The 25900-nt window shown below is 37.6% G+C and overlaps 1 protein-coding gene across 5 annotated transcripts in view; it reads right to left on the bottom strand.

Moving 5' to 3' along the window:
• The window catches only part of PLEKHM3 (pleckstrin homology domain containing M3), a 164135-nt gene that overhangs the window by 20620 nt on the left and 117615 nt on the right, over positions 1–25900 (bottom strand). For 4 of the 5 annotated variants that reach the window (XR_004320017.1, XR_004320016.1, XM_006182127.3 and 1 more), the window contains exon 7: positions 5617–5774. The exons of the other annotated variant lie outside the window; for it this stretch is intronic. Coding sequence is in view for 2 of the 4 variants with exons in the window: in XM_006182127.3 (XP_006182189.1) it covers positions 5617–5774 (158 nt within the window). In the remaining 2 variants the exon portion in view is untranslated. The remainder of the gene's footprint in view (positions 1–5616; positions 5775–25900) is intronic. 5 annotated transcript variants of the gene reach the window in all.

The raw sequence follows: 25900 nt of genomic DNA, 5'->3' as shown, positions 1-25900 counted from the left end.
CTCCTCCTCTGGAGTTTTGTTCTACTCCCCTACTCCCCCCTAAACAATTCCTGCCCAAACAGGAAACCCTTTCAAAAAATGACAGACTGGCTACCCAGAAAAATGGAAGAGCCTTTGTAAGACTGCTGACAAGTCTAGGGGGTTTCATGATTTTCTAGGCACATAAGTGGCAACTTTGGGCAAAGCCCTCTCCACATTTACATTCTATGGACAAATCAAAGGGAACAGGGGTGACAGAAAACACAGCTCTTAATGGACTGTTCAAGTTGTGCTGAGAAATGTGCACATCAGCATCTTCTATGGGAAAAAGTCATTCTATACTTCATAATAAAGCAGTTCCATTCTCTCTTTTTAAACAAACTTTTTTAAGATTTTGACCACAGTTAGTGATTTGAAGCTACATGAAGCTTAAAGAAGGGTGGAAGGTGCCAAGACAAAGCATAAAGTTCATGCACCAAGTTCAGGTCCTCAGGGGCAGGGTGGTGTGAACTGCAATGAGATGCAAAATGACAAAGACCAATGCCATTCCCAGATCCCAGAACATTCTCTGTATCTGCCAGAGACAGTGTTCTAAAAATTAACACCAGGGCTACATTTCTCCGTTACACCCTCGTGATGTTTCCTCCTGCATAACAATTAATTTAATACGGAAAACAAAGTCTGAAGACTTTACCAATGTGTGATATATGGTCGTCATCAAATAAGCCTGTTAAAACTGAGGATATTCTCATACTAAAGTGCATAAATCAATGCTTTAGAGTTCAACATAGAGCTTGTTCACATGTTTAGAAATTGTGGGACATCTTTCCACCTACAATGCGAACGTCATTTCCCTTCTTGGAGCTCCAGGTCCACCCCTTTCCCGTGGCTCCTCCCACACTTTAACACAACTGCCTAATGGCTTGTCTGTCTCTTACTAGAGATTGTCAACTACTTGTGAGCAAGGAGCATGGGAAGGTTTACTGTGTCTCCAGAACCCAGCCCAGTGCACAAACATAGTATGTCCAGTGAATCATTTATTGAAAGAATGAATAGTTCTAATGCTTGTGGAATTTTTTTTTTTACTGAATTGTAATTATGCTATTCACATGATATTTGGATCTGAAAGGATATTAAATATAGTTCTGAGGACAAAGAGGTGCTGAATTTGACAAGATGGTCAAAGATATGTAGGTGGTAACAAATTCACTGAATATTTCATTTCTAGGATTTTTACATATTGATTTTTAAAACATGTCTTATTATGGAAAATTTCAAACATATTCAAAAGTAGAGGGGATAGCATAACTTATCATGTTGCTTCAACAACTATCTTTCATCTATATTTATCCCCTCTCTCCCACCATCGGGTTATTGTGAAGCAAATCCCAGATGTCATCACTTCATCCATAGAGATTTCAGTTGCACATAGATTTCAAAATTTATACCACTATTCAGGTTTATTTTACTCACCACATTTATTTATTTAGCACATCTTTATAGACATGTTTTAAGTCTACAATTCTACTTCTGATTGAAGTTTTCCTTTAATAAATCTTTTACTAGGGTTTCTTTTTGTCCTTCTCCATCGATGTGCATAAGCCACTCCCAGTGTTTAACTGGAAATGGAACACCAAGAGAAAGCGCGATGGTTCTTGCATAATAGTATCCACCTGGAATTCCAGGAAGGCAGATCAGGGTTCCTTTGGACTCAGATATTTGTGCAAGCTTGGAAAATTGCATCTGACCAAGGGAGGAACAGAGGGCTCTAACTAGCTATTCTTTCCTGCTATGTAAAGGCCCTTATGTGCCCACAGTCATGCTAATGTGGTCCTTCTGGTTGTATGAACCCAGCACCTCTGATCATGACCACAGCTATCTTATAGGAGGAATTCTTTCTTCTGGCTGTGATTTAGAGTTGCAGGGAGAGTCTTCAAAGATACCAAATCTGGGAATTGAAAAAAAAAAGTCTCACAGGAGATTCTGATGTGCAGTCAGAGGGGAGTACCTCTGCCCCTGCAAGGGACAAGTCCTGGGACTGACAGCTTAAAAAATTGTGTGCAGCCCAGTGCCCTGATCTTGCTTTCTAATATTCTCCAATATAAGGAACCACGGCTCCTTAGGGAAATGGCTGCTTCTTGGATTAGGGCAGGAGACATATAAGACGGGCCTGGAGCATCCAGCAGTGGCAGAAAGTAAGGAAATGCTCAAAACGAAATCTCCACAATCACTGGGATATGTCAAAGGGACACAGGAGCCAACTGCAAAAGTTAAGTGGCCACAACTGGAACAGTCTGAGTAACAAAATAAAACAGTGTTGGCTAATGACCCAAAGTATAAAATAAATACACATGAGTCCATACAGATAGTCATAAATAATTGAAAAAAATGGGGAAGAAGAGACAAATCTCTTATGCAGTTGAGTTCCAAATAATTTTGTACATAGTCTGCTCACAAGGGGGTGAAGCTCTCCACTGCTTAAGCATGGGCCCCACATAATGACTTCCTTCTAGAAGGACAGTCTGGAAAGAGGATGGGAGTGAGGGGGGTAGGGGAGAAGAGTAACTTTACAGTGGAGAGACCTGACACAAACACTACAGTGATAAGTCATGCTGATAGCGTGTACCCATGTGATGTGATGAAAATGACACTACCTCTGCGGTCTTCCTCCCAAATCTGCAGGACCCTAGTGTAATCATAAGGAAAACATCAAGTATATCCCAATAGAGGGAGTCTACAAAACAGCTGACCAGTACTCTTCAAAACTGTCAAGGTCATACATACAAAGTCTGAGAAACTGTCACAGCCAAGGAGCCTAAAGAGATGTGACAATTAAATGTAACGTGGTATTTTGGAACAGAAAGAGCACACTAGGTAAAAACTAAGAAAATCAGAAAACAAACAAACACACAAACAAAAAACTATGGACTTAAGCTAATAATGTATCAAATGTACCATATTAATGTAAGATGTGAACAGAGGAAACTGGGTATGGGGCATATGGGAGCTCTGTACTATCTTTGTAATTTTTCTATAAATCTAAAACTGTTCTATTAAAATTTTATACTCCTCACCTGTGATCTCTGACTTAGATGTTCAGTTGGATGAATTGTTTTATTTTAATAGATTTTATCTTTTAGGACAGTTTTAGATTTACAGGAAAATTGAGCAGATAGTATAGAGTCCCCATATTATTACACTCTCTCCAGTTTTCCCCATTATCAACATCTTGCATTCATGTGGTACATTTGTTACAATTAACTATTATTAACTGAAGTCCTCAGTTCAAATTAAGGTTCATTCTGTTTTGTACAGTTCTATGAGTTTGACAAATGTATAATGTCATGTATGCACTATTATAGAATCACACAGAATAATCTCACTGCCCTAGAAATCTCCTGCCCTTCCGCTATTCATCCCTCCCTGCCCCCTCTCCAGCCCCTGGCAACCACTGATTTTCTTACTGTCAATATAGTTTTGCCTTCTTCAGAATGTCACACAGTTAGAATCATATAGTAAGTAGCCTTTTCAGATTGGCTTCTTTCACTCAGTAGTATGCATTTAGGTTTCCTCCATGTCCTTTTGGAGCACTGTATGGATATACCACGGTTTATTTATCCATCCACCTATTAAAGGACAGCTTAGCTGTTTCTAGTTTGGGCAGTTATGCGTAAAACTGCTATAAATACCCATGTGCAGGTTTTTGTGTAAACTAAGTTATAAACTCTTGTTATTTAGAAGTATATTGTTAATCTTCAAATATTTGGGGAATTTCCAGGTATCTTTCTGTTATTGTTTATTAGTTTAATTTCATTATGATGTTAGAGCATACTTTGCATACTTTCTATTCTTTAGAATTTGTCCAGATGTATTTTATGGCCAGAATGGTGTGTAAATAAATTCCACGTGAGCTTGAGAAGAATGTATGTTCTGAATTGACATGGATGTCAGTTAGATTCATTTGGCTGATAGTGCTTTTCAGTTTAACTATATGCTCACTGATTGTCTGCCTACTGGATCTATCAGTTACTGACAGAGGGGTGTTGTAGTGGATTCATCTGTTTCTCCATGCAGTTCTATCAGTGTTTGCCTCATGTATTTTGACTCTGTTCACAGACAGAGGATGGGTAAGTCTTTTTGGAGAACTGACCCCATTACTGTTATCTAATGCGCCTCCTTATCACTGTGTAAAGCATTGGTATCGTTTCTTTAAACAGCCAACAAAATTCACCAGTGAAGCCATCTGGCTACTTCAGAAGATTTAAAAATTAGTATTTCAATTTCTTGTTATAGGTCTATTCATATTTCTATTTCTTCTTGAGTCAGTTTTGGTAATTTGTCTTTCTATAAATGTATCCATTTTATCTAAGTTGTCTCACTTATTGGCACAAAGTTGTTTATAGTACATCTTTAAAATTCTTTTAATTACTGTACCCTTTATGTCTAGCTTTTTTTACTTAGCATAATGTTTTCAAGGTTCATCCACATTGCAGCATATACTTCATTCCTTTTTAGGCTGAATAATATTCCATTGTGTAGATATATCACATTTCGTTTATCCAGTCATCAGCTGATGGGCATTTATATTATTTCCACTTTTTGGTTATTATGAATACCGCTGCTAATGAACATTTGTATAAAGCACCTTTTAAAGAAGTATGTAATTTTTAGGCTGTGGGCTAAGGATTTGTACTCAGGACACTAGAGGCTGGAGTGTGTGTATGTGTGTGTGTGGGGGTCTTGTTTTATGTGTGTCTTACTGTGTGTGGGGCCAACCTAAGTTCATGGTTGTTTACAAACAGTCTTTGGGTTTAAGAAGAGGCCAGAAGGGCTGAGTCAACTCTTAATATTTTAGCTCTACCACACATGCCTCAACCCTCCCTGGCTACGTGCCTCACCTTCTATTCTGAACCACAGAGTAAGTGAGCCCTGCAGGGTAGGAAATGAGCCATGACATTCATGCCAAAGAAGCCAGTGCATATATACACAAACAATATATATTTCTATTAGGCTTTTGGGAGAACGGAAAAGTGATATGTATCATTTTGTGACTCAAGAATAGCAACAGTAAAAACCCTGCTCTCAAGTTGGGGAAAAATCATCCATCAATCAATGGATGTGATGATACCCAAATATTACTTTGGTTAGAAAAATAATCCCACATAAACTCCTACTTTTCTCTCCTTTGGGTCCTAAAACTTTCATCACTATAATGTAGTGCATCTATGGAGAAAAGCATGTGGTGAGCCTGACAGCTGTTCACCAGTGTCCTCTAGTTTTATTCCTACTGGTCCACCTAGTTTTGGTCTTCCTCTGAGACTGTGATTTCCCACTGCCCATCACTTGGCCCTGGAATGGGTGTGAGGATTCTTCCTCTCCCATCTCCATTCTAGAAACAAATTTGAACATTCTTTGTTACCTAATAAGACAGAGCTAGTTTTTATCTCACTCTGGATAAAGGTAGTGAGGTGAGTTAGAAATAAATAAAGGAAACCAAAGGGTAAAAAAATGTTCTCCAGGAATAAGGGAAATCTGATACAGAGATACAGTACCTGAAGAAAAGTTGGCCTGATCTGGCCCCATAACACTGCATGTGACATATTCAGCTATATTTTTATAAGACAAGAGATTCTGTACCTGCTTGTTGAAATATCCTCAAAAGGGTAGAGGATCTCTCCATTGTTACAGATTTCACAGATGAATCCCTTCTGGCTACAAAGACTGCAGCTGTACACATGTGAGGTGGCAAATTTAATGACCTTGCCCAAGAATGGAGCCAGCTTTCCCTCTATCACCTGCAGAAAGAGAAATGGAACAGGGAAGAAGCAAACTTGTTGAGAAAAGAAGTCTTGCAGATGCAGGAGGATTGGAATTCCTTTCCTTTACACAACAGGAAAACCTCTAATTATAATTTCTCAGCAATTCTGAAAAAGAAAAGGCATAGTATTTTTGCTCCAAAAGAACTCTCTGGTTTAAACCACTGGAGGTCGGAAAATGAAGATGTTGAAACTTCTTTTGTATTCCCCTTTTTTTTGTAGTGTGTTATAGAGGATTGAGGACCAACCAATGGGTCCAACCCATTCACAGACCAACTTGACAGTTATGGTGTAGTATAAGATGTGTTTGGTTGATTTCCCAAAATAGATTGAACATATACAAGGTAAGGACTAATGAGAATTTTATGTTGTACATTCAATAATACCAGTTTTCTGATGAGTTAGTAGTTTTTTTCACCATCTCCCCTGAGAACATATAACAAATGTGGAAAAGTAAGTTTCTTTTGACGCCGTTAAGTAAAATAATATAAAGAGGTTGCAATTTGGCAGTCTGAGGGCCCTATTTAGCCTGAAGAGTTTTAAAAAAAATCTTAGTGTTTTTTAAAAAAAATCATCCAATTTAATAATTGGGGGATTTCACATAAAAATCCAGGTTTTTGGCTTCTTTTGAAAAATCATTAGATCTGGCAAAACTAGGCCTGAATTCCAACCTGATGATGATCCTGGCTGTGACTAGAGGCTGCTTGCTCCTGCTGAGACACGTGCTCACCAACTGACAGTGTCCCCACAAGGCCTGAGTGTCTTGAATCTGCCTGCCTCCCACAGTCCCCTCAGCTGCTGGCCTGCAAACATCCATGAGTTTGGAACCAATGGTCCATCAGAGCCCTCCTCACTTAACTAATACTGCACGGGCTTCAAAGACTTTCGCAGTTCATACACTAATAAGATAAAATCTGTATTTCTCTCTCATCAATGCACACGCATATACATGCTGATTTTGATATAAGAAAAAATGATTAAATTTAACTTAGAAACAGCTGGATACTTTCAAATGAATCATAGGTAAAATGATAGTTTTACATAAAAATAACATCTGAGGGAAGTAAATCACACTTAAAGAGAAATGACAAGGCCAAAGTGAACAGTAGTAACTGATAATACAAAAATAAAAGATTACAAGGAATATAGTAATGTATTTTGCAAAAAAAAAATGAAACTATACATAATACTGGAGATAAAAACTAAGTTTATAAACCACTTAATAATCGTGGTTAATAATAATAATATATATACACACACACATACTTTGTTTTTTTAATGGAAGTACTGGGGATTGAACCCAGGACCTCGTGCATGCTAAGCACACCCTCTACCACTGAGCTATACCCACCCCCATCATGATATTTTAAAAATGAATATAACACTGTGGTTAACTCTAGGGAAGGGAACAAGTTGGAAAAGCAAATCTTTCATTTTGTATATGATTGTTTTTTGGCATTTAAAAATGTGTATTATTTTTGCACTGATGCAGACATTGAACAAAAAAATCAGGTTCACGGCTTTATAAGTTTTTTTTTTTTTTTCTTAAAGGGGCTAGAAATCATGCTGGCTATTTTTTGAGTCAAACAAGTACACTTTCCACCATTTTAAGATTTATTCTCTTCCCTATTACCTTTAGGAAGCTGTAAATAAGACCTCCTTTTATTTTTTTTCTCAAGGACCATTAACTCCAATAAACCCCAGGAAAGTGTGCTCCCAATACCAACGCATGATACTCACTTTCTAAGAAATAACCACTACCAAATCATATAGCCAACTGCTGGTAAACACTTTACACTGTGTCATAGGGTTATTTCTAAACTGTGGTAACAATACTTCAGCTGAGTTTGGTTTTACTTATTTTACTCTAAACAACCAAGGTTAATGACACATTTAAATAGAGGCACTAACAAACTATGGTCATTTAGTGGAAAACATCAGGATATAGAACAGTCTGGAAACCAGGTGAGTAAAGGTTGTTTGAAGGAACTGAGGATGAGAAGAGAACACTTTAAGGAAGACACAGGAGTTATCATCTAGGATCTAAAAGAGAAGATTGGGGAATTTATACATAAAGCTTTTTCTTTGTCTAGAAGATTTTCTTGAGATAAAGGGTAGACAGTATGAACATTTTGAAGTGTTTTACCAAGTTTACACTGCCAGCAATTTATATTTATTCCTCACTAAGGATTTTAATAAGCTTTTAAAAATTAATTTGGGGACTAATATCTTTATAATATTTAATCTCCCTATCTCTATTTTATTAAATCTTCATTTATTATGAATACAAATTTGGCTTTTCCCTTTGTATAAGCCACTCATGTTGGTTATTTTAAGGTTAAACTTTTGTATAATATTTTTTCTTATTAGCAATTGTTGGTGTACTAGAATATACTGACATTTCTGTACATCTTATATATGACTGAATTTTCATGAATGCCCACCATTTTTAGGTTATCTTTTTGGGTTTTCTGAAAATAGTGACCTGGTCCCTTCCTATCTAATATCATACCTCTTGTTCATGTTTCATGTCTCACTGTATCATGTAGCACTATATTAAATAATAATGGTGCTGGTGTACAGTCTTGTTATTTCAATGATAACTAAACTATATAGGTCTACAGTGAGTGGTCATTTTCTCCCTCAAGCACACATATCTTGTCATGTATCACTTTTTATTGATTCCTTTTTTCTTTTTAAATAACAGCTTTATTGAGACATAATTCACACACCATGTAATTAACCTATTTAAAGTCTACAACTGAATGGATTTTAGTTTATTCGAAGAGTATTTATATACTACTACCACAATCAATTTTAGAACATTTCATCAGTTCTCCCCCATATCCCCATACCCGTTAGTAATCACTAGTCTTTTCTCCCTGACCTGTCCCCCAAGCCCTAGGGGAGCACTTTCTTCTGTCTCTATAGATTTACCTATTCTGGATATTTCATGTAAATGGACTCATACAATATGTGGTCTTTTACGACTGGCTTCTTTCACTTAGCATAATGTTTTCAAGGTTCATGTTGATTCTCTTTTAAATGTCTCTAATGTAAGTCTTTCCCCCATCCTACCCTAGGCTATCCCCTCTTTCTAGATTAATGAAATAATCTTCTGGTTGTATTTCTAGATGACAGTCCTTCCATTGAGCCATCCAGCACATATACTGGTCAATTTTAGACATTACTTCCATCGTGTGTCATCTCTTCCCTCAAACCTTTGGTTGAGTTCTTAGTTTATCATTAATAAAAACTCTCCATTTGTTCATTTCCAAAAATTGCGTTGAGTTACTATTCTCAGTTATCGACAAAAGTGTGAACAAGACCAAACTGGAGCTTACATCTTGCCTGGTGTACAAGTGTCTCTGTAAGCTGATTCCAACCTATTTATCCAAATTCATTTTCCATTTCTTAATGTGTATGTTCTGTTGTGGGGCAACTCTTCCCTGTGTAGGATATGCTTACTCTTGCTCCTGTGCCTTCACCTATGTTATTTCCTCCATCTGGAGTTTCACTTCCTTTTTTAACACTTAGTTCTCCTGGACTTCAAGGTCCAGATCTATTCTGGCTTGCCCCGGAGAGCCCTCTTTGGCTATTTCACCTGTCATGGATCTCTTGTGCTTCATATAATTTATTTTTACATCACATAATTTAATATAGAAATTGATGCTTGTCTTATGTATTTTTTGCTACTGTTTAATATGTGATTGTTTTGCTTATCCAACTGTAGAATGAACATATAAAAATGGAGATATACCTATAAAATGGCAATTTTATTTATAAAAATAAAATGATGATTCTGCCTATAAAAATGGCAATTCTCTATGGTGCAACCTAAGAGAAAGGCAAAGACTGAGCCTCACGCTATCCCCTCTCTGTCAGGCACTAAGTTTTTAGTCGACTGACCAAGGATGCTTTCCAGTCTTCTTCCTGGGCCGTAGCAGTCACATCTTAGTGCTATCTTTGTGTCACAACATGTTCAATCATTCTGCTATGTGATTTAGGGAGGAGCAGAAGGAATACATGGTCTTGGTGGCCACCCAGCTCTTCAGAGATCTGTTTTGCTTCTTTACACTTGAGTAATTGCTCTTCCTATTTGTCAGCCTAGGTTCATGGCCATGTTCCAAAAAGCTGAAGCTGCTGCAAGTTTTTCCTCCAGAAAAAATGAGTTAATAATACTCCATAAGTTTATTTTAGAATGTATAAACATTTCTTTAACTTTATAAGCAGAAAAACTTTATACTTATATATTTCCAGGGGCATCATTAAGGTATATTTAGGAGGTTTAAATCTTGTCTTTGACTATAACTACTAGCAGCACTGGGAAACTCTTCTGGCTTCTGATCTACAGGTTCATCACTAAGAGAAGCAGGCTCCAGGTGTGACTTCTTCCTAGGGTTCTTTTGAAAAATCAGATAAACCTTTACTTGGGATAATTGCTTAAAAAGAAATCATATGTCCTGCCTCCTACCATCTCCTCCTGCCCTTAAGAGTCTTGCAATTTTCACTTTCATTTCCTAGACATCTTGGTGGGAGCTTAAAGTTAGGACAATAGTCCACAAACAGCAGGAAGGTGGTAGCCTCAAAGAAGACCAAAGCCAGAGGAGTCTTTCTTTTTTTTACCCTTTTCTTGGTCACAGGTTAATATAACTTCATAACAGTCCATCACAAGTCACAAGGCCATTCATCTTTAGCATTAGAAGGCTGGTGGTTTCAATTAACCAGGTGGTCATTTGGATGTGTCATAAGTGATGGTGAAACAGATCTCTGAGATAAGGTTTAGTTATCCCCAGGTTTAGTTATTTTCCCCAAAGTACTGGTCTACGTGAACAAAATCACGACAAAGTAATTAATGGAAAATACACGTAGCTCTTTGTCCATCTCTTTAACCTCCCTTACCTCTCCATGTACCAAACTGCCCTATCTCTTTGAGAAAAGGCAGATGTCCAAAATAGGGTGGAAGAGTTTGTTTCTGTTTTCCATGTTGACTGCCACATCACCCAAATTTGGGTGACAGTTGTGTTTCCTCAGGGGCACCTGATCCACAGTGGGCGATCAACCATGTTAAACTTAATTTCTTGAACTAAGGAAGGTCCTAATCTAATTCAACTTGGGAGGGTTGCATATATGACTATTTCAGAGCTTATCATATGACCAGGTGTTCAAAGAATACACACTTCCATTTGTAACTTAAAATTATGTGTCTTTTTATTGCATTGCAGCATAAAGACAAAAGGCAATATTAAGCTGATATCTTCATCAAGATTTTTCTACTTTTCACTCTGTCATGTCAGCTTCTTCTCGAACTCAAGGACTAGTCAAATATCACTTTCTATGATGCAGCTAGCTACAAATATACCAAATATGCTTACCACGAAAGCTGCCTGGTTGAACTTCCAGCTCAGGGATACACACATTTTCCCCCCTTTTCTATTCTGGTCAAGATGGTCAGCATTGGAATTTGAGGCCTATGGCTTTCTTGCAGACTAAGACAACAGACTTTATTTGATTTACTTTCTTGCAGACCAATCAAAAATTACAATTAAGTTAAAAAATAACCTAGTGCTGCCTTCTCCAAACCACAGTTTCAGAAACAGCTGCTTATTACTCATGTGTGGCACCAGGAAATTGCAGTGTCATGTTCAAGGTCTGTGGCCAATAGAGATCTGTGGGATTGGGAAAAGGGCACAAATGATTCTTTTATGTCCATTACCTTCACTCCCTTGGCACTGCCACAAAATCCGAAATCTACAGGGGGAGAGGGACCGAGCACTGGTAACTTGGACAAGAAACAAAAAAGAAAGAACAAGCTCTTTCTCATTGAATTTATGCATCAACTAATTCCTTCCCCCTGATTTGTCAAGTTACCTTCCATTTCAATACAAACATTCCTCAGCCGTCGTGCAACATCTAGGTTCTGGACCACTGTTGGGAATACTTTGATGAAGAGGGCTGCTGCACTTGACAAACGGCCCCACCGCTGAAGGTCTAACCGAAAGACCCCATTCATGGTAAACAAAGCCACCTGCCACTCACTAGTAACAAGCTAGCTTGGTGAAATGGAAGAATCAAAACTGTCATGCATTGTAAAATGACTTCAAATATAATTTAGTTTGCATTTGCTTGGCCAGAGGACTAGGAAAGCTGCACTCACTATTTTCTCACTGAGTGCCATTTCTCAGCGTTAACAGGTGGGGACAGGGACATCTTGTGATCGAGGCCAGGTGAGAGAGGAAAAACAGCCTGTGGAGTCTGCTCAAGTTTGACAACCTAATACACAGAGGGAATATCCTAATTTAAAAAAATTATTTATTTATTTGTTTTTTGTAGGGGGAGGTAATTAGGTCTATTTATTTATTTATTTTTATAGGAGGTACCGGTGATTGAACCCAGGACCTCATGTGCCCTACCACTTGAGCTATACCCTCCCCACTCAGCGAGAATATTCTAAATTCTCATTCAATTCTAAATTTCACTCTTCTTTTCTTTTCCAACTGACATACAACATTATATTAGTTTCAGGTGTACAGTATAATTATTCAATATTTGTATATATTGCAAAATGATCACTAAATTAGTTAACTGATTGTTACTAGTTAACTAAATGATTCCCGTCTTAATAATAAATCCTTAAAAATAGAAAATAAAAAGCATAGGGGATTTTCCTATTTCAAAAAGTTTGTTAAAACCTCATTTTCCCATAATTAACCTTTGAGCTCCTATTTACAGCTTAATGTTGGGATGTTTGTATATAAACAGAAAACTGTGCCTCCTCTAATTAGCTGCTCCACACCTCTCTTTATCCATTATGGGACTGTTCTAACAGGACCAAGATTTTGGCTAATCAAGTACTTCACTGAGGGTGGATTGTAATGTCACCAATTAGCTTTTATCTGATCCTCTCCAAAAGGTGACAAGTTCTACTTAGTTTTGAAAACTATGTGATAATTTAATCTGGGTTGATCTGGGTTGATGTAATTGGGTAGATTTGTGAGTGGTCATCACCATTCCTACCAAATTATATTTTGGTTCCTGCTGGAAACTATCTTAGGGAATAAAAGATAAAGGAGTTCCAGTTTTAATTTCCATTTTCTTCAGTGGTTGAATGGTAAAGCTGAACCCAAGAATACTAATTTCTTATTCACAAAAATATATGGGATGGGGCTTACTTCTGTTTTCTGCACTACGGAAAGTGTCTCAAGGGGTGTGGCCCCGTGAAGCCACAACCTCATGTAACTTCAGTAGAAGCATCTGCACAGAGTAAGTACACTTATGTGGTCCATGTATTCTGAGCCCCCAAACGGGCCACACGGTCTCATGTAAGTACACATTATTATTTATGGGGAAATAGATTAAAATATTTTAAATTGAGACAGTTCCAGAAAATTCTCAGGGTATGGTCAGCAGAATCTTACTTCTCTACTGAGTTACTTAGTTATGCATCTAAAATAAATCTGATTTAGGTCTCTACTATTCATTTTGGCCCAAGTTATATCATTATTATTCACTGAATAGTAAACAAGGAAAGGCCCTCAGTGGTTTCTTTTCTTTTCCCCCCTTAATGGAGGTGCTGGGGACAGAACCCAGGACCTTGTGTGCATGCCAGGCACATGCTCTACCACTGAGCATACCTCCCACCCCACCCCCAAGTGGTTTCTTTAACTCAGCTTCCTTTCTTAATATATGAGAAACCTAAGGCCCAGAGAGGTGATATGAGCTGCCCAAGATCGCCCAGCTGGGTAGTGTCAGGCCTTGACCCCCACCTCTTAAGCACCCTTCACTACTCTTGAAGGGGCCTGTCTGAGGGCATCTAAGGTCAGAGTGCAGCCTCGGGGTTTGGTTCAGCCTGAGAATCCTGAGGTTGCTGGATGCCTACTGAGCCTCCATATAGAAATGAAGGATTTCTAAACTGACTCAGCCCCTGCATGGAAACAAGATGCACAGTCTGACTGGTCCAGGTTTACTCCCACAGTTTTGATCAGTTTTGGATTTGTCTTTGGCATACAGAAAGATTTACTGCCCAACATATTTACTCCTTGTATTGAAGTTCTCTTAAGCGGTCACATCTTGTCTGAATTTCTGAACATGGAGTGTGATTTTGAATAGTGCCTTATTATTGATCGAATGACTGGGAAATTCATCAATTAAAGTAACACAAAATTCTGGGATGAAAATGGACTTAACATCAACTTAAGCCCTAGGCTATTTACCAAAACTAGAAAAATAACTATTAAAGGAAGCAGCCACTACAGCTGGAAAAAACCAAAGCAAAACAAAGCAACTCACTGAATGCATGCACGGGGGAGAGATGGAAGAAATACAGCTTTTCAGAGAGGACCTGAGTAGAGGCCAATGTAGGACATCTTAACAGAAAAACAACAGAAGACTCCATGTTTAAAGGCATAGAGAAATAGAGGAGAAATAAAAGCAACATTTACCTGGTCACGTAACGCATTAGGAGTTAGGAGAGACATAAAAGGCAGAAAGCAAAGAAGGGAAGAAGTAGCAGGAAAAGGATGGAGGAAAAAAAAAGTTACAAAAACAGGGAAAGGCCGTTCAGATGCTCACAAAGAGAAAAAAGGATCAAAGCTGACTGAGATCTGAAATGGGAGCTAGACATCTTCATTTCTATTCCCAGTTACGTCCCCAGTAAGCTGTTTGACCTTTTTTATAAGTCACTTAACTTCTCCATGCCTCAGTTTCCTCATCTACAAAATAAAGTGATTGTGCTAAGTCATTCAAAACTAGATGATCAATAAGGAGCTCTCTCAGCTTGAAGATTCTATGATTTTGTGATTAACAGACATGGAAAACATCAAAAGAAGCTTGTTGAATACCCCCAGGAATGTAGAAAGGAAATATCTGGGGAGACAGATAAAAGGTGAGTTTAACCAGACTAATTAGAAGATACCCAAGAAAATTTTCAAAAGAAGTGAAATAATGTCACCAGCTTTTTATTCCTCTGCTTGCTGAGTGCCATTCAAAGAGTTAATGCTTTTTAGGAATCATCCCCTCCCAGGTGTGCAACCAGATATCTGTTTTCCTGAAGAAGTCTGCAAATCCCTTCCTTTCATCAATGCGTTTAATTAGTTAATGTTTAGATAGCACTTAGGGATGAAAAGTACAATATAAGTGCTCAACATTATCATTACTTAACAGCTTTTATGAGACCAGCAATGCCTAAGATTAAATGAGAGACCAAAATGAGTCCCTGACTAGAAGGCTGTGATCTAATAAACTGCTGGGTCACTGATGTTAGGAAAAACAAACCCTGCGTATAATATGAAGTAGGTGCTCTTTATTAGCTTGCATGCCATTGTCTTAAGATTGTTGGTCGCTTTTATTCTTTGCCTCAAGGTGTCAACAAGTAGCAAACCACCAGCCAGTGCTGATTATGATTTCATACCTCCTGATTTTCAAGAATATTATCTGCTGTGTTTGTGGTGTCTATACGCTGGATATCTGTATACTCAGGATACAGATTCAAATACACGTGGCAATTTATTTACAATAAAAATGAGAAAAGATAAATTATTTGATAAATGATGTTGTGGCAACTGGTTAGCCATCAGGGGAAAAAATACAGCTGAATCTCTAACTCGTTTCCTAAAAAATGTAATTCCAGATAAATGGAAGATTTAAATATGAAAAGTAAACCATAAAAGTATTTTTCAAACTGTAAAAGTTTTACATAAAAATGTTAGGAAAACATTTATGTGGGGTAAATATTTTATAATCTAATTCTAAAAACCATGAAAAATGATAAATCTGAATATATATAATTAAAAATCAGTACAACACAAAATGCCATTTACAAAGTCACATACCTAACAAAAAACTGGGAAAAATATCCCCTATTTATCTAAAAAGAATGCCATTTCCTTAATATAATTTAAGTACAGGTTAATGAAATAAACAGGCAATTCACAAAAACTACATGTGGCCAATAAAATATAAAAAAGGTAATCAACCTTACAATGAAAAAAATACAAATTAAAATAACGGTGTGAACAATAAACAGCTAATGTATATGGAAAAAAAAATGGTGTGAAGTTATTTATTTGGGGTTTTTTGGGGGGGGTAATTAGGTATTCATTTATTTGTAACAGAGGTACTGAGGATTGAACTCACCACTTCCTGCATGTCAAGCACATGCTCTACCACTGAGCTAAACCCTCCCCCCTGAAGTTATTAATTTATTTATCAGAGTATTTATTCATCAGCTAGGATTAAAAATACTGTTAACATAGAAAGTTAATGTGGGTGTAGGATTCTCAAGATACTGAATGGAGGTAAAAAGTGGCTTCACCTTTTCAGAAGGCAAGTGGCAATACATATCAGCAAAGCATGCATATCCTCTGACCTGGTAGTTGCATGTTAATGAACTTACCCTACAGACCCATTCACACAAGTGCACAGGAAAATGTATGTGGGTGTTCACTGCAGTATTTGTTCTAACAGAGAAAAACTTCACAGGTTAAAATTAAGGTAACTATACTATACAGCTGATAAAATAATGAGGTAAACCTTTATGTGTAGTGAAGATGCACATGTCCCCAGATGTCCACAGTCCACTGTTAAGTGGAAAAAGCAAGATGCAGAAAGGTTGTGTAGTTTGATTTCATTTGCAATAAAATAAAATAAAATAAAATAAAACAAAATAAAATATTCACATTTGTGTGTAGAAATGTCTGGAAGAATACAGACTGGCTACAGTTAACAAAAACTACTCTGCAGAGTGGGATGTGAGGGAGAGAAGGGCAGACTTTAAAAATAACTATCTATGTTACTATCAGAGAAATTAAGATAACAATCCCATCTACAACTGCACCAAAAAGAATAAAATACTAGGAAAAATTTAACCAAGGAGGTGAAAAACCTGTACACTGAAAGTTATAAGACATTAATGAAAGAAATGGAAGATACAAATAAATGGAGAGATATTTCATACTCAAGGATTAGAAGAATCAATAAAATGTTCATTCTATCCAAAACAATCTCTATCAAAACTCTAATGACATCTTTCACAGAAACAGAACAAACAATCCAAATATTTGTATGAAACCAGAAAAGACCCTGAATAGCCAAAGCAATCTTGAGAAGGAAGAACAAAGCTGCAACCATCACACGCTCTGATTTCAAACTGTATTACAGAATAAAGAAATCAAAACAGTATGGTATTGGCATAAAAATAGACACAGATCAATGGAACAGAAATAAACCAATGCATAAGACAGTTGATTAATTTATGACAAAGGAGCCAGGAATATACAATAGGGAAAGGGAAACCTCTTCAATAAACAGTGCTGGGAAAACTGGACAGCCACCTGCAAAAGAATGAAACTGGACCCCTATCTTACACCATATACAAAATTAACTCAAAATGTATTAAAGACTTAAATGGAAGACCTGAAACCATAAGACTCCCGGAAGAAAACATAGGCAGTAAGCTCCTTGACATTGCTCTTGGAAATAAATTTTTAAATCTGACACCAAAAGTAAAGCCAACAAAAGTAAAAATAAACAAGTATAACTATGTCAAACTAAAAAGCTTCTGCACAGCAAATAAAATCATCAACAAAATGAAAAGGCAACCCCCTAAATGTGAGAAAATAATTGAAAATTATATATCTGATGAGGGTTTAATATCAAAATATATAAAGAACATATACAATTCAACAGCAAAATAACACTCTGATTTTAAAATAGGCAGAGGATCTGAAGAGACATTTTTCCAAAGAAGACATACAGATGGCTAACAGTTACATGAAATATACTCAACATCTCTAATCATCAGGGAAATGCAAATCAAAACCACAATGAGATACCAATTCACACCTGTTAGAATGGCTATTATCAAAAAGACAAGAAATAACAAGTGTTGGTGAGGATGTGGAGAAAAGGGAAACCCTGTGCACTGTTGGTGGGAATGTAAATTAGTGAAGCTATTATAAGAAATGGTATGGAGGATCCTCAAAAAATTAAAAATAGAACTATCATATGATACAGCAATTCCACTTCTGAGTATTTACCTAAAGGAAACAAATACTTGAAAAGATATATGCACTCTGTATGTTCACTGTAGCATTATTTACAATAGCCAAGATGTGGAAGCAGCCTAAGTGTCCACTGATGGATGAATTGATAAAGATGTGGAGGGTGTGTGAATATACATATATATAGTGTGTAGATATTCATATATATATATATACACACACACACACACACACACATATATATATATATAAGCACACACATACAATAGTATACTATTCAGCCATAAAAAAGAATGAAACCTTGCCACTTGCAACAATGTGGATGGACCTTGACAGCATTATGCTATGTGAAATAAATCAGACAGAGAAAAACAAATACTGTATGATCTCACTCATATTTGGAATCTAAAACAAAACAAACCAGCTTACAGATACACAGAACAGATTGGTGGTTGCCAGAGGCAATAGGTGGGGGTAGGCAAAGCAGGTGAAGGGAGTTAAAGGTACGAACTTCCATTTATAAAGTAAATAAGTCACATGGATGTAATTTACAGCATCATGGCTCGTTAATGATACTGTATTTCATATCTGAAAGTTGCTAAGAGAGTGGATCTTAAAAGTTCTTATGATAAGAAAAAAAATTTTGTAACTATGCCTGGTGGCGGATGTTAACTAGACTTACTTTGGTGATCATTCTGCAGTAGATACAAATAGTGAATCACTGTGTTGCATACCTGAAACTAATATAATGCTATATGTCAATTATACCTCAATTTAAAAAATCTGCCACAGAGATTCAGACAAAGGAGTAAGAGTGGAGAGGGAAGGAAATTTTTAAGGAAAAAATTGAGTGGTAACTTTGGAAGAACATGTTGGTGACTGTGTGAATGATGTTTGTAATAAAGAGTTAAACGCTTTTGAAGTTTGACTGCAAACTGCTTTTAAGCCTTACACCTGCCTCTTCTTGTGCCCCACACCTGGGCAAGCTGATAAAGAAGATTCAAACCACCCAATCTCCTGCCTTCCTGTGGGAATCCTCACCCAGGCCCACCCCCTAACCACAATAAAAGCCCCAAGCCAGGCTGCTTTCACTGCCCGCTCCAGCCATTTTCAACCAGCTTGAGACTGATCTGCTCATCCCAGAGACCTCAGTTATGTAAGTAGTAAACCACTTCATTCCTTCAAAAATATACATGTATATAATTCTGTAGTTTTTAATGTTTAAATGAATGCAGATTGCCACTTTTATGATAAATGCTTAAATTATTTTTAAAAAGTGCTACAAAGCACGGTTTTAGAAATACATATGTGTAATTTGCTTATGTATGTGCATTATAAAAACGTAGAGAACCTTCATTTTTTTGGTTTTATATGACCTGTGTGTTCACTTATTCCCATAACATGTTTATTTTCACAAAAGTTCTTGAAAATTGCCTATCAGTGAACTTGTCATGGCCACATCAGACTCAATGTTTGCATTCAAGGAGACGTGTTCATCTAATCAGAATGTTCCCTGACTTATGGCTTTTTTAGGTTTGGAAAGTAACATTGCCCCATTCAATTAGAATGATTTATAAGACATGCAGAGTGTCAATAGCTATATCTAATACCAGGCAATTCAAGACTGGTTTTTGTTTACATAATTATCTCTGAATTCTAGACATTTAATCTTATCTCTTTAAATACCTAACTGGGAGTTAGGTAAGTAAGCAATCGGTTAGGATACATACTGCATTTTCCACAAATCTCATTTAAACAGTTCAAATGCCCTTTTCTAAGCTTTGCTGGGCCAGGGCTTTTTCTCTTCCTGCCCTATCAGAAATGACCTTACCCTCCATCCCCTGAGGCACATTATTTGATCTTGATCACCTGGTTGGTCCTGAAATTCCAATCGTTTTAGGTTGTGTTTTTGTACTCAACAGGAGGAGAAACAGAATTGGTATCAGATTTTAAAAATCCATTCCCCCATCTATTCAGAGGTCACAGTAATTCCACATCGCCCAGAGCACTATGCTGGGAAAGTACCCCTTAGTTTGGTGTCAATCCAAAAATAAAAAAAAAAAAATTAAATCAATGCACTGATTGACTTGTCTTAGACTTGGCCTTAAGAGAGAAATGAAAATGGTGGTTTTACAACAGGAGGACATTCAAAGATAAGATTAGGTTCAAAGAGGAAAGCATGCTGAAAACTATGTCCACCTGTGACACATTTAGAGGTTCAGTAAAATCTAAATGGAAAAGTGTCCTAAGGTAGGAAGCCCCGCAAACAGTCAACTTTTCAGAGGGCCAAGGGCAGACAGTCTGTGATCTGGTCCAGCACACAGCATCCTCCTCCACACCACCCCCATGGCTTGCCTTTCTTGGTTCCAGCGTCTTTGCACTGGACTGGAAGAAGAGAGAGACTCTCCGCTAGATTCATTCACTACAGCTGGTAGGCAGCTCGAGCAAACGGGTAACAATCAACTCAATTTTGTATGAGTTGTAGAGGTTCGCTTTCCTTGAACTTCCTGTCCTCTGGGAACATGGTTCATTGAAAAAAGATTTTATTTAGTGCCTCAAAACTACCCCCCACCTTTTTTTTAAGTGAAGAGAGCTCAGCTGATTGAAATGCCAAGCAGCAGTAGAATAGCAGATGTGAACTGGGAGAAGAGGTTTCATTGGTTATTTCTTTTATTATATTTCTTTATTTTTTTTCCAAAGAGAGTGTATTTATTAAAGAACAGATAACTCATTATGGAAAAAATACAAATGGTCAATAAAAGTTCACCCTCATCAGTACTCAAATAAAAGCAAAATATTGAGCTACAACTTTTGCCCTGAAAATAGCAAGGATTGTATTTCTTTAAATTGAGGTATAACATACATGAGGTATGGTGCACACAGCTTAATGAACTTGAGCTTAATGAACTTTTTTTTCCCAGTAAACTTTTAAACATGTGCTACCTGTTCTCTTGGCTTCCAGCCTCAGCTGCTCCAACTCATTCTCTATTTCATCACCAGAAGGATCTTATTAAAATACAGATTTGACCAAACAATAAAAATGATGACATCAGCTTTTGCACCACTCCCACAGCGGTGATTAACTGTCGAATATATGTCAGTCACTATCCTAAGCTTTTTCATTCATGATCTCCTTTAAGATAATACAAGTCAAGCACTTAGGACACTGGCAGGCACACAGGAAGCCTTAAATAGATGATGATGATAATGATGATGATGATGATTATTATTATTCACAAGAGCCCTAAAATGTCAGTATTTTTATTGTCACCAACTTATAGGTGATAAAACTGAGGCTTAGAAGGCTTGAGTCATTTGCCCAAGTTCACCCAGCTTGGATGTGTAGAGTAGGGATCTGGACTCCCAGAGCCCAAGTGCTACCACTAGGCTAAAGCCATTCTAGAGCTGGCATTTCTTTAGTGAAAACTCCCTGAAGTCTCTTCAGCCCCTATAGGACGAGGTCTCAACTCCTTAGCAGGCCCTCCGAGGGCTTCCCACAAGCTGGGTACAGCCTGTCTCCCCACACTTGCTTCCGGTTTTTATCTGCCACGCATCCATCTCCTGCTCTCAGACGCCCACCTACTCATCATTCCCTGAAACAGTTTTGATCTTGATAACTACTCTTTATTGCTGTCATCATGTATGAGTTCTGGATGCTTCTGTGTCTATTTCCAATTCTCACTGCAACTGTCCAAAATATTACCATACTCATTTTATATGTAAGTAAACTGAGACACAGGAAGATGATGGGGTTTGTTTCATGGTCAGAGAGTGCATCAAAGCGGGAGTCTGAATTCGGGCTGTCATATTTCAGTGTATGATCCTTCCTACTGTGCTGAGATTCCTCTCAAGTCACATGCTCTCATACCTAGCTCAAGTGCCACCCAGTTTCTAAGGCACTTGTGACTTTGGCCACCAATTTGCCCCCTCTTGCTCTGCTGCTTTCCACACGTATAAACAGACGACTAGTTTAGGAAGAATGGCTCTTGCTCCCTTTCAATTCTAGGACTTTCCAAGTGCTCTCAACCTCTGCATTTAAAAAAAACCCGAAACTGAGTATTTCCGGAATATTTCCAGTGCAGGTTCTGGAACCAAACATGTAAATGGCAACTCTGTCCACACAATATGGCAAGTCTTTGACCAGATGGGGTCACGGTCTAATGGCATGAACACTGAAGGCAAACGGAGAAGCTGCTGCCAGCTGAATGCTGTATGTACCGCAGCAGATCCTCTAGGCGCTGTGATTCATGCACTCCTGGGACACGCAGAATTCCTGAGGGATGAGCTAGCCAGCTTTTCAAACATGAGGACAATGGAGGATGAATTCTGTGCGCAGCTAGAAAGGCCGTAGTGGGCAATTTTTGAATGGATCTTGAGAAGCATTTTATCATTGGAATAGCTAACATTCTTGTTGATTATGCAGAATAAAAAATACCAGAGCATTTGAACATTTGGTACATGTTCAGCTCCTTCTGTACCTCCAAAGTGAGTATTAACGTGCTGTCTGTACGAGTCTCCCAACTTGACGGGAAGTGGCTTCTCGGCAACTGTCTCCTGACAAATTGTGGCGGCAGCATTTGGTTGTGATCACTAAATCATACTTGTGTTTGAGAGTGTAAAATAAGTCACTTGATTCTTAGCTTATTATTCTTCCATAAATTTAAACTACATATGTATTTCAAGCCCCATGCTAAAAATTCTCATTGTTGAGAAAAGGTACAAAAATCCAACTCAGAATCAGCACAATTATTAAAATAATTTAAAAAAGTAAATTGGGTTGACAAGGTGATTCCAAAGTTGATCTAGAAGAATAAAAAGGCAGGTATAAGTAAGTCAGTTTTGTGAAATAAGAGTATGAGACTGTATTTATGCTACCAGGCATCAAAATCTATCATAAAATTCAAATAATTGGTGCTGGCATCAGAATTGCTACTGAGGAAATAAGTGACTACTCAGAAACAGACCCCAGAACACACATGTAATGATATTATGATAAATATAGAATCTGAAGTCAGTACAGAAAGGATGGATTGTTAAAAAACAGAGCTGAAATGACTGCTTAACTATTTGGGGAAAAATCAAACTATATCCTTACTTTATGTCATGAAGTAAAATAAATCCCAGGCATCTATTAGATTATTAAGAGTATAAAATTATTTTAAAAAGACAAGAAAATGCAAATGGTTATTATCTGATCTGTGCATGAGGAAAGGCTTTTCAGGCTTTAAAGCCAAGGGGAAAAAATCACACAAGGGGAAAGATGGACAGAGCTGAACACCTAAGAGTTAAACTTCTGTTTACCAAAAAAAAAAAAAAAAAAAAAATCATATATAAAACCCAAGGGCAACAACAAAACTAGGGAAAATATCACACATAAGGTGTTGATAGCCTAATATATATGGAACTCACATAAACTGAAAAAATATCCTGCTCCCAAATGGGCAAAAGATGTGATCAAACAACTCATAAAAAAAAAAAAAAAACCAGAAGTAGCAATAAACATAAAAATGTTTAGCCTCACAAATAATAAAAAGAAAATATGCAAAGTCAAACGGTGAGAAGTCTCTTTTTGCCTCTAATATTACTAAAGATTTGCATCTCTAAAGTGATAATGGCTAGTGTTCCCATGATATAAAGAGAAAATCTGCTTACGCTGTGGCGGGTATAGAAGTAGTAAATTGTATCTAGAGCTTTTAAGAAGTTCAGACCCTCTAGTAGTTGCTCATCTGAATTTATCTTAAACAGTCAGAAACTAAATGATTTTGCACAAAGATGTATATCATAGTATTAGCTATAATAATACAAAATTGGAAATCCCAAAATGTACAATAAAAAGGAGGTTAAACTAACTACAGCAAGGGGGTTTTACATAGGAATTAACAATCTTCAGAAGCACTGGCTATTTTTAAGTTAAAAGCAAGATAAAAATTTATATGCTATAATACAAAATAGATAAACAACAAGGTCCTACTGAATAGCACAGGGAACTATATTCAATAGCTTGTAATAACCTATAATGAAAAAGAATATATATGTATGTATATAACTGAATCACTATGCTGTACACCAGAAACTAACTCAACATTGTAAATCAACTACACTTCAATGAAAAAAGTTTATATGCTGTAAAGAATAAGCCATGTTTTATATCTACGCATGCATAGAAAAGAACTTGCTGGATGTGTGTCTAAGTGTTAATGGTGGTAGCCGGCGCATAATAACAGCTGGCACAGCAGCTAACACTGGCCGGGTACGTGATCTCACTTAATGCCTCCCATGACCGTTGTAGGGATCCCACTACCCCTGTTTCTACAGATGAGGACACTGAGTAGTGGGACTCAAACCCAAAGGTTTTCAAGGGCTGGGATCTGAACCTCTCTGTCATGCTGCCTGGATGGTTATTTTCTCTTCAGTAACTGTGCTTCCCAAACTCTCTGCCATGAGTATTTTTTTATAATCTGGAAAAAAACACATAACTTTTTAAACAGTGAATTGGGGCCAAGAGGCCCCTGGAAGTTTTGTGTTCTGTCCCATGACAGCCTGCGGTATGGGAGTCTGTTCCGCCCGTGGGTCCTCTTACCCTTCCCTCTGCTCTGGGTTCTCCTTCAATTTCCCTTCCCTTTTCCCTACTCAGTCCAGTGTACATCATGGAATCACTTGGCCCAGGTGAGGGAGGGAAGCCCTTGATGCATGGCAGAGCCATTCCAGGGCTGGGCTGGTCTACTCGCTTTCTTTCTTCTGTCTCTCTCTTTTCCTTCTCTCCTGCCTACCCTTAGCCTTTCTAGCATCCCCTGAGAATAAGCCTGGTTCACAGTTCTGGTTTAACTAAACAAAATGGGGCATCCTGGGGTTAACTCTGGGCTGGACTTTCACAGTTCTATGATTAAACTGCATTTTTCATTTCGGTTCTGCCTTTAAACTCAAACCCTTTAAAAGAGAAATTTAAGGAGAGCAAAACATAGCAAACAGTGCCAAATGCCAATAACATATTTTAGTCGTTTGGGGAATGGGCAGCTTTAGAAACCACAAATTCCCACTTATGCAAGGGCTACTTGAACTTTTTCTTTATTGCTTAGTGACAGAAGCCTGGCTTTAGACCATGGTCAGAGTTGTTCTCTTATTTTCTTTTCTCTGTCTCTCTCTCTCTTTGAAAACAGTTATAAAAGGTCTGAGTTATCACAATGAGAGTTGGCTATTCCTACAGCTCTAATCAAATAACAAAAGTCATTTTGCACTGATGTAGTTAGTTCAGACTAAAGGCAGATCCACATCTGTGTCTTGGTATCTGCCATCCCTGCTCAACAGGCTCAGTCACATGCAACCATGCACATGAAACCTGGAAGGCTCCACTTCACCACCAGCTGGCTAGTCTTTGGTACCATGTGTTCAGTTAGGTGTTCCGCCTTCTTTCTCCCTGCCCCAAAATAAATAAATAAATAAAATAACTGGAAAGGGAAGTTACGATGTGAGTATTGTTTTGTGACTATGCTTTCCAGAACAATGGCTGGCACAATACAAAATGTAATGAATCTCAGAGACTTCTCTTCTTTGACCTTAGATCTATTCCAACCATCAGGGACTATGAACCCTAATGCTAGGGTCCGATGATGAGATTCTTCTAAGCCCCCACCATCAGTACTAAATTAAGGTCTGCCCCAGCCAGTCCTGGGACCTGACCTAGTAAAGTGTACTACAGTCTTACCAAATAAATTGGAAATGAGGTGCCGGTGAGGATGAGTTTCCACAGCCACTCCTTAAATTACTGCCAAATGTAATCTAGCCCCATTTGAGGATAAGACAATAGCAATAAAAAAAAAACAAAACTTTAGAATAATGAGCATTTCAGTGGTAAGCATGTGTAAGGTGTACAGAGCAAGTCTAAGCCAGGAAAACAGTCCTGGAATGAAGCAGTGGACAGTCATCTGAATTAGCAATCTACCAACATGGGTGCAGGAGATTAATTTTATTAAGTAAAGATTAAACTCAACTGATTCAGTACAAATTGCAAACAAAAAACCTAAAGAAAATAACTACAGACAAGTTGGAAAAAGATGCAAATATCCTCAACAAAATACTAGTGAATTGAATCCAGCAACATATAAAAAG

Source organism: Camelus ferus, chromosome 5 (genome assembly GCF_009834535.1).
Source record: "Camelus ferus isolate YT-003-E chromosome 5, BCGSAC_Cfer_1.0, whole genome shotgun sequence".
In the NCBI taxonomy this organism is placed as follows: Eukaryota; Metazoa; Chordata; class Mammalia; order Artiodactyla; family Camelidae; genus Camelus; species Camelus ferus.
This window is presented reverse-complemented; position numbering and strand designations above follow the sequence as displayed.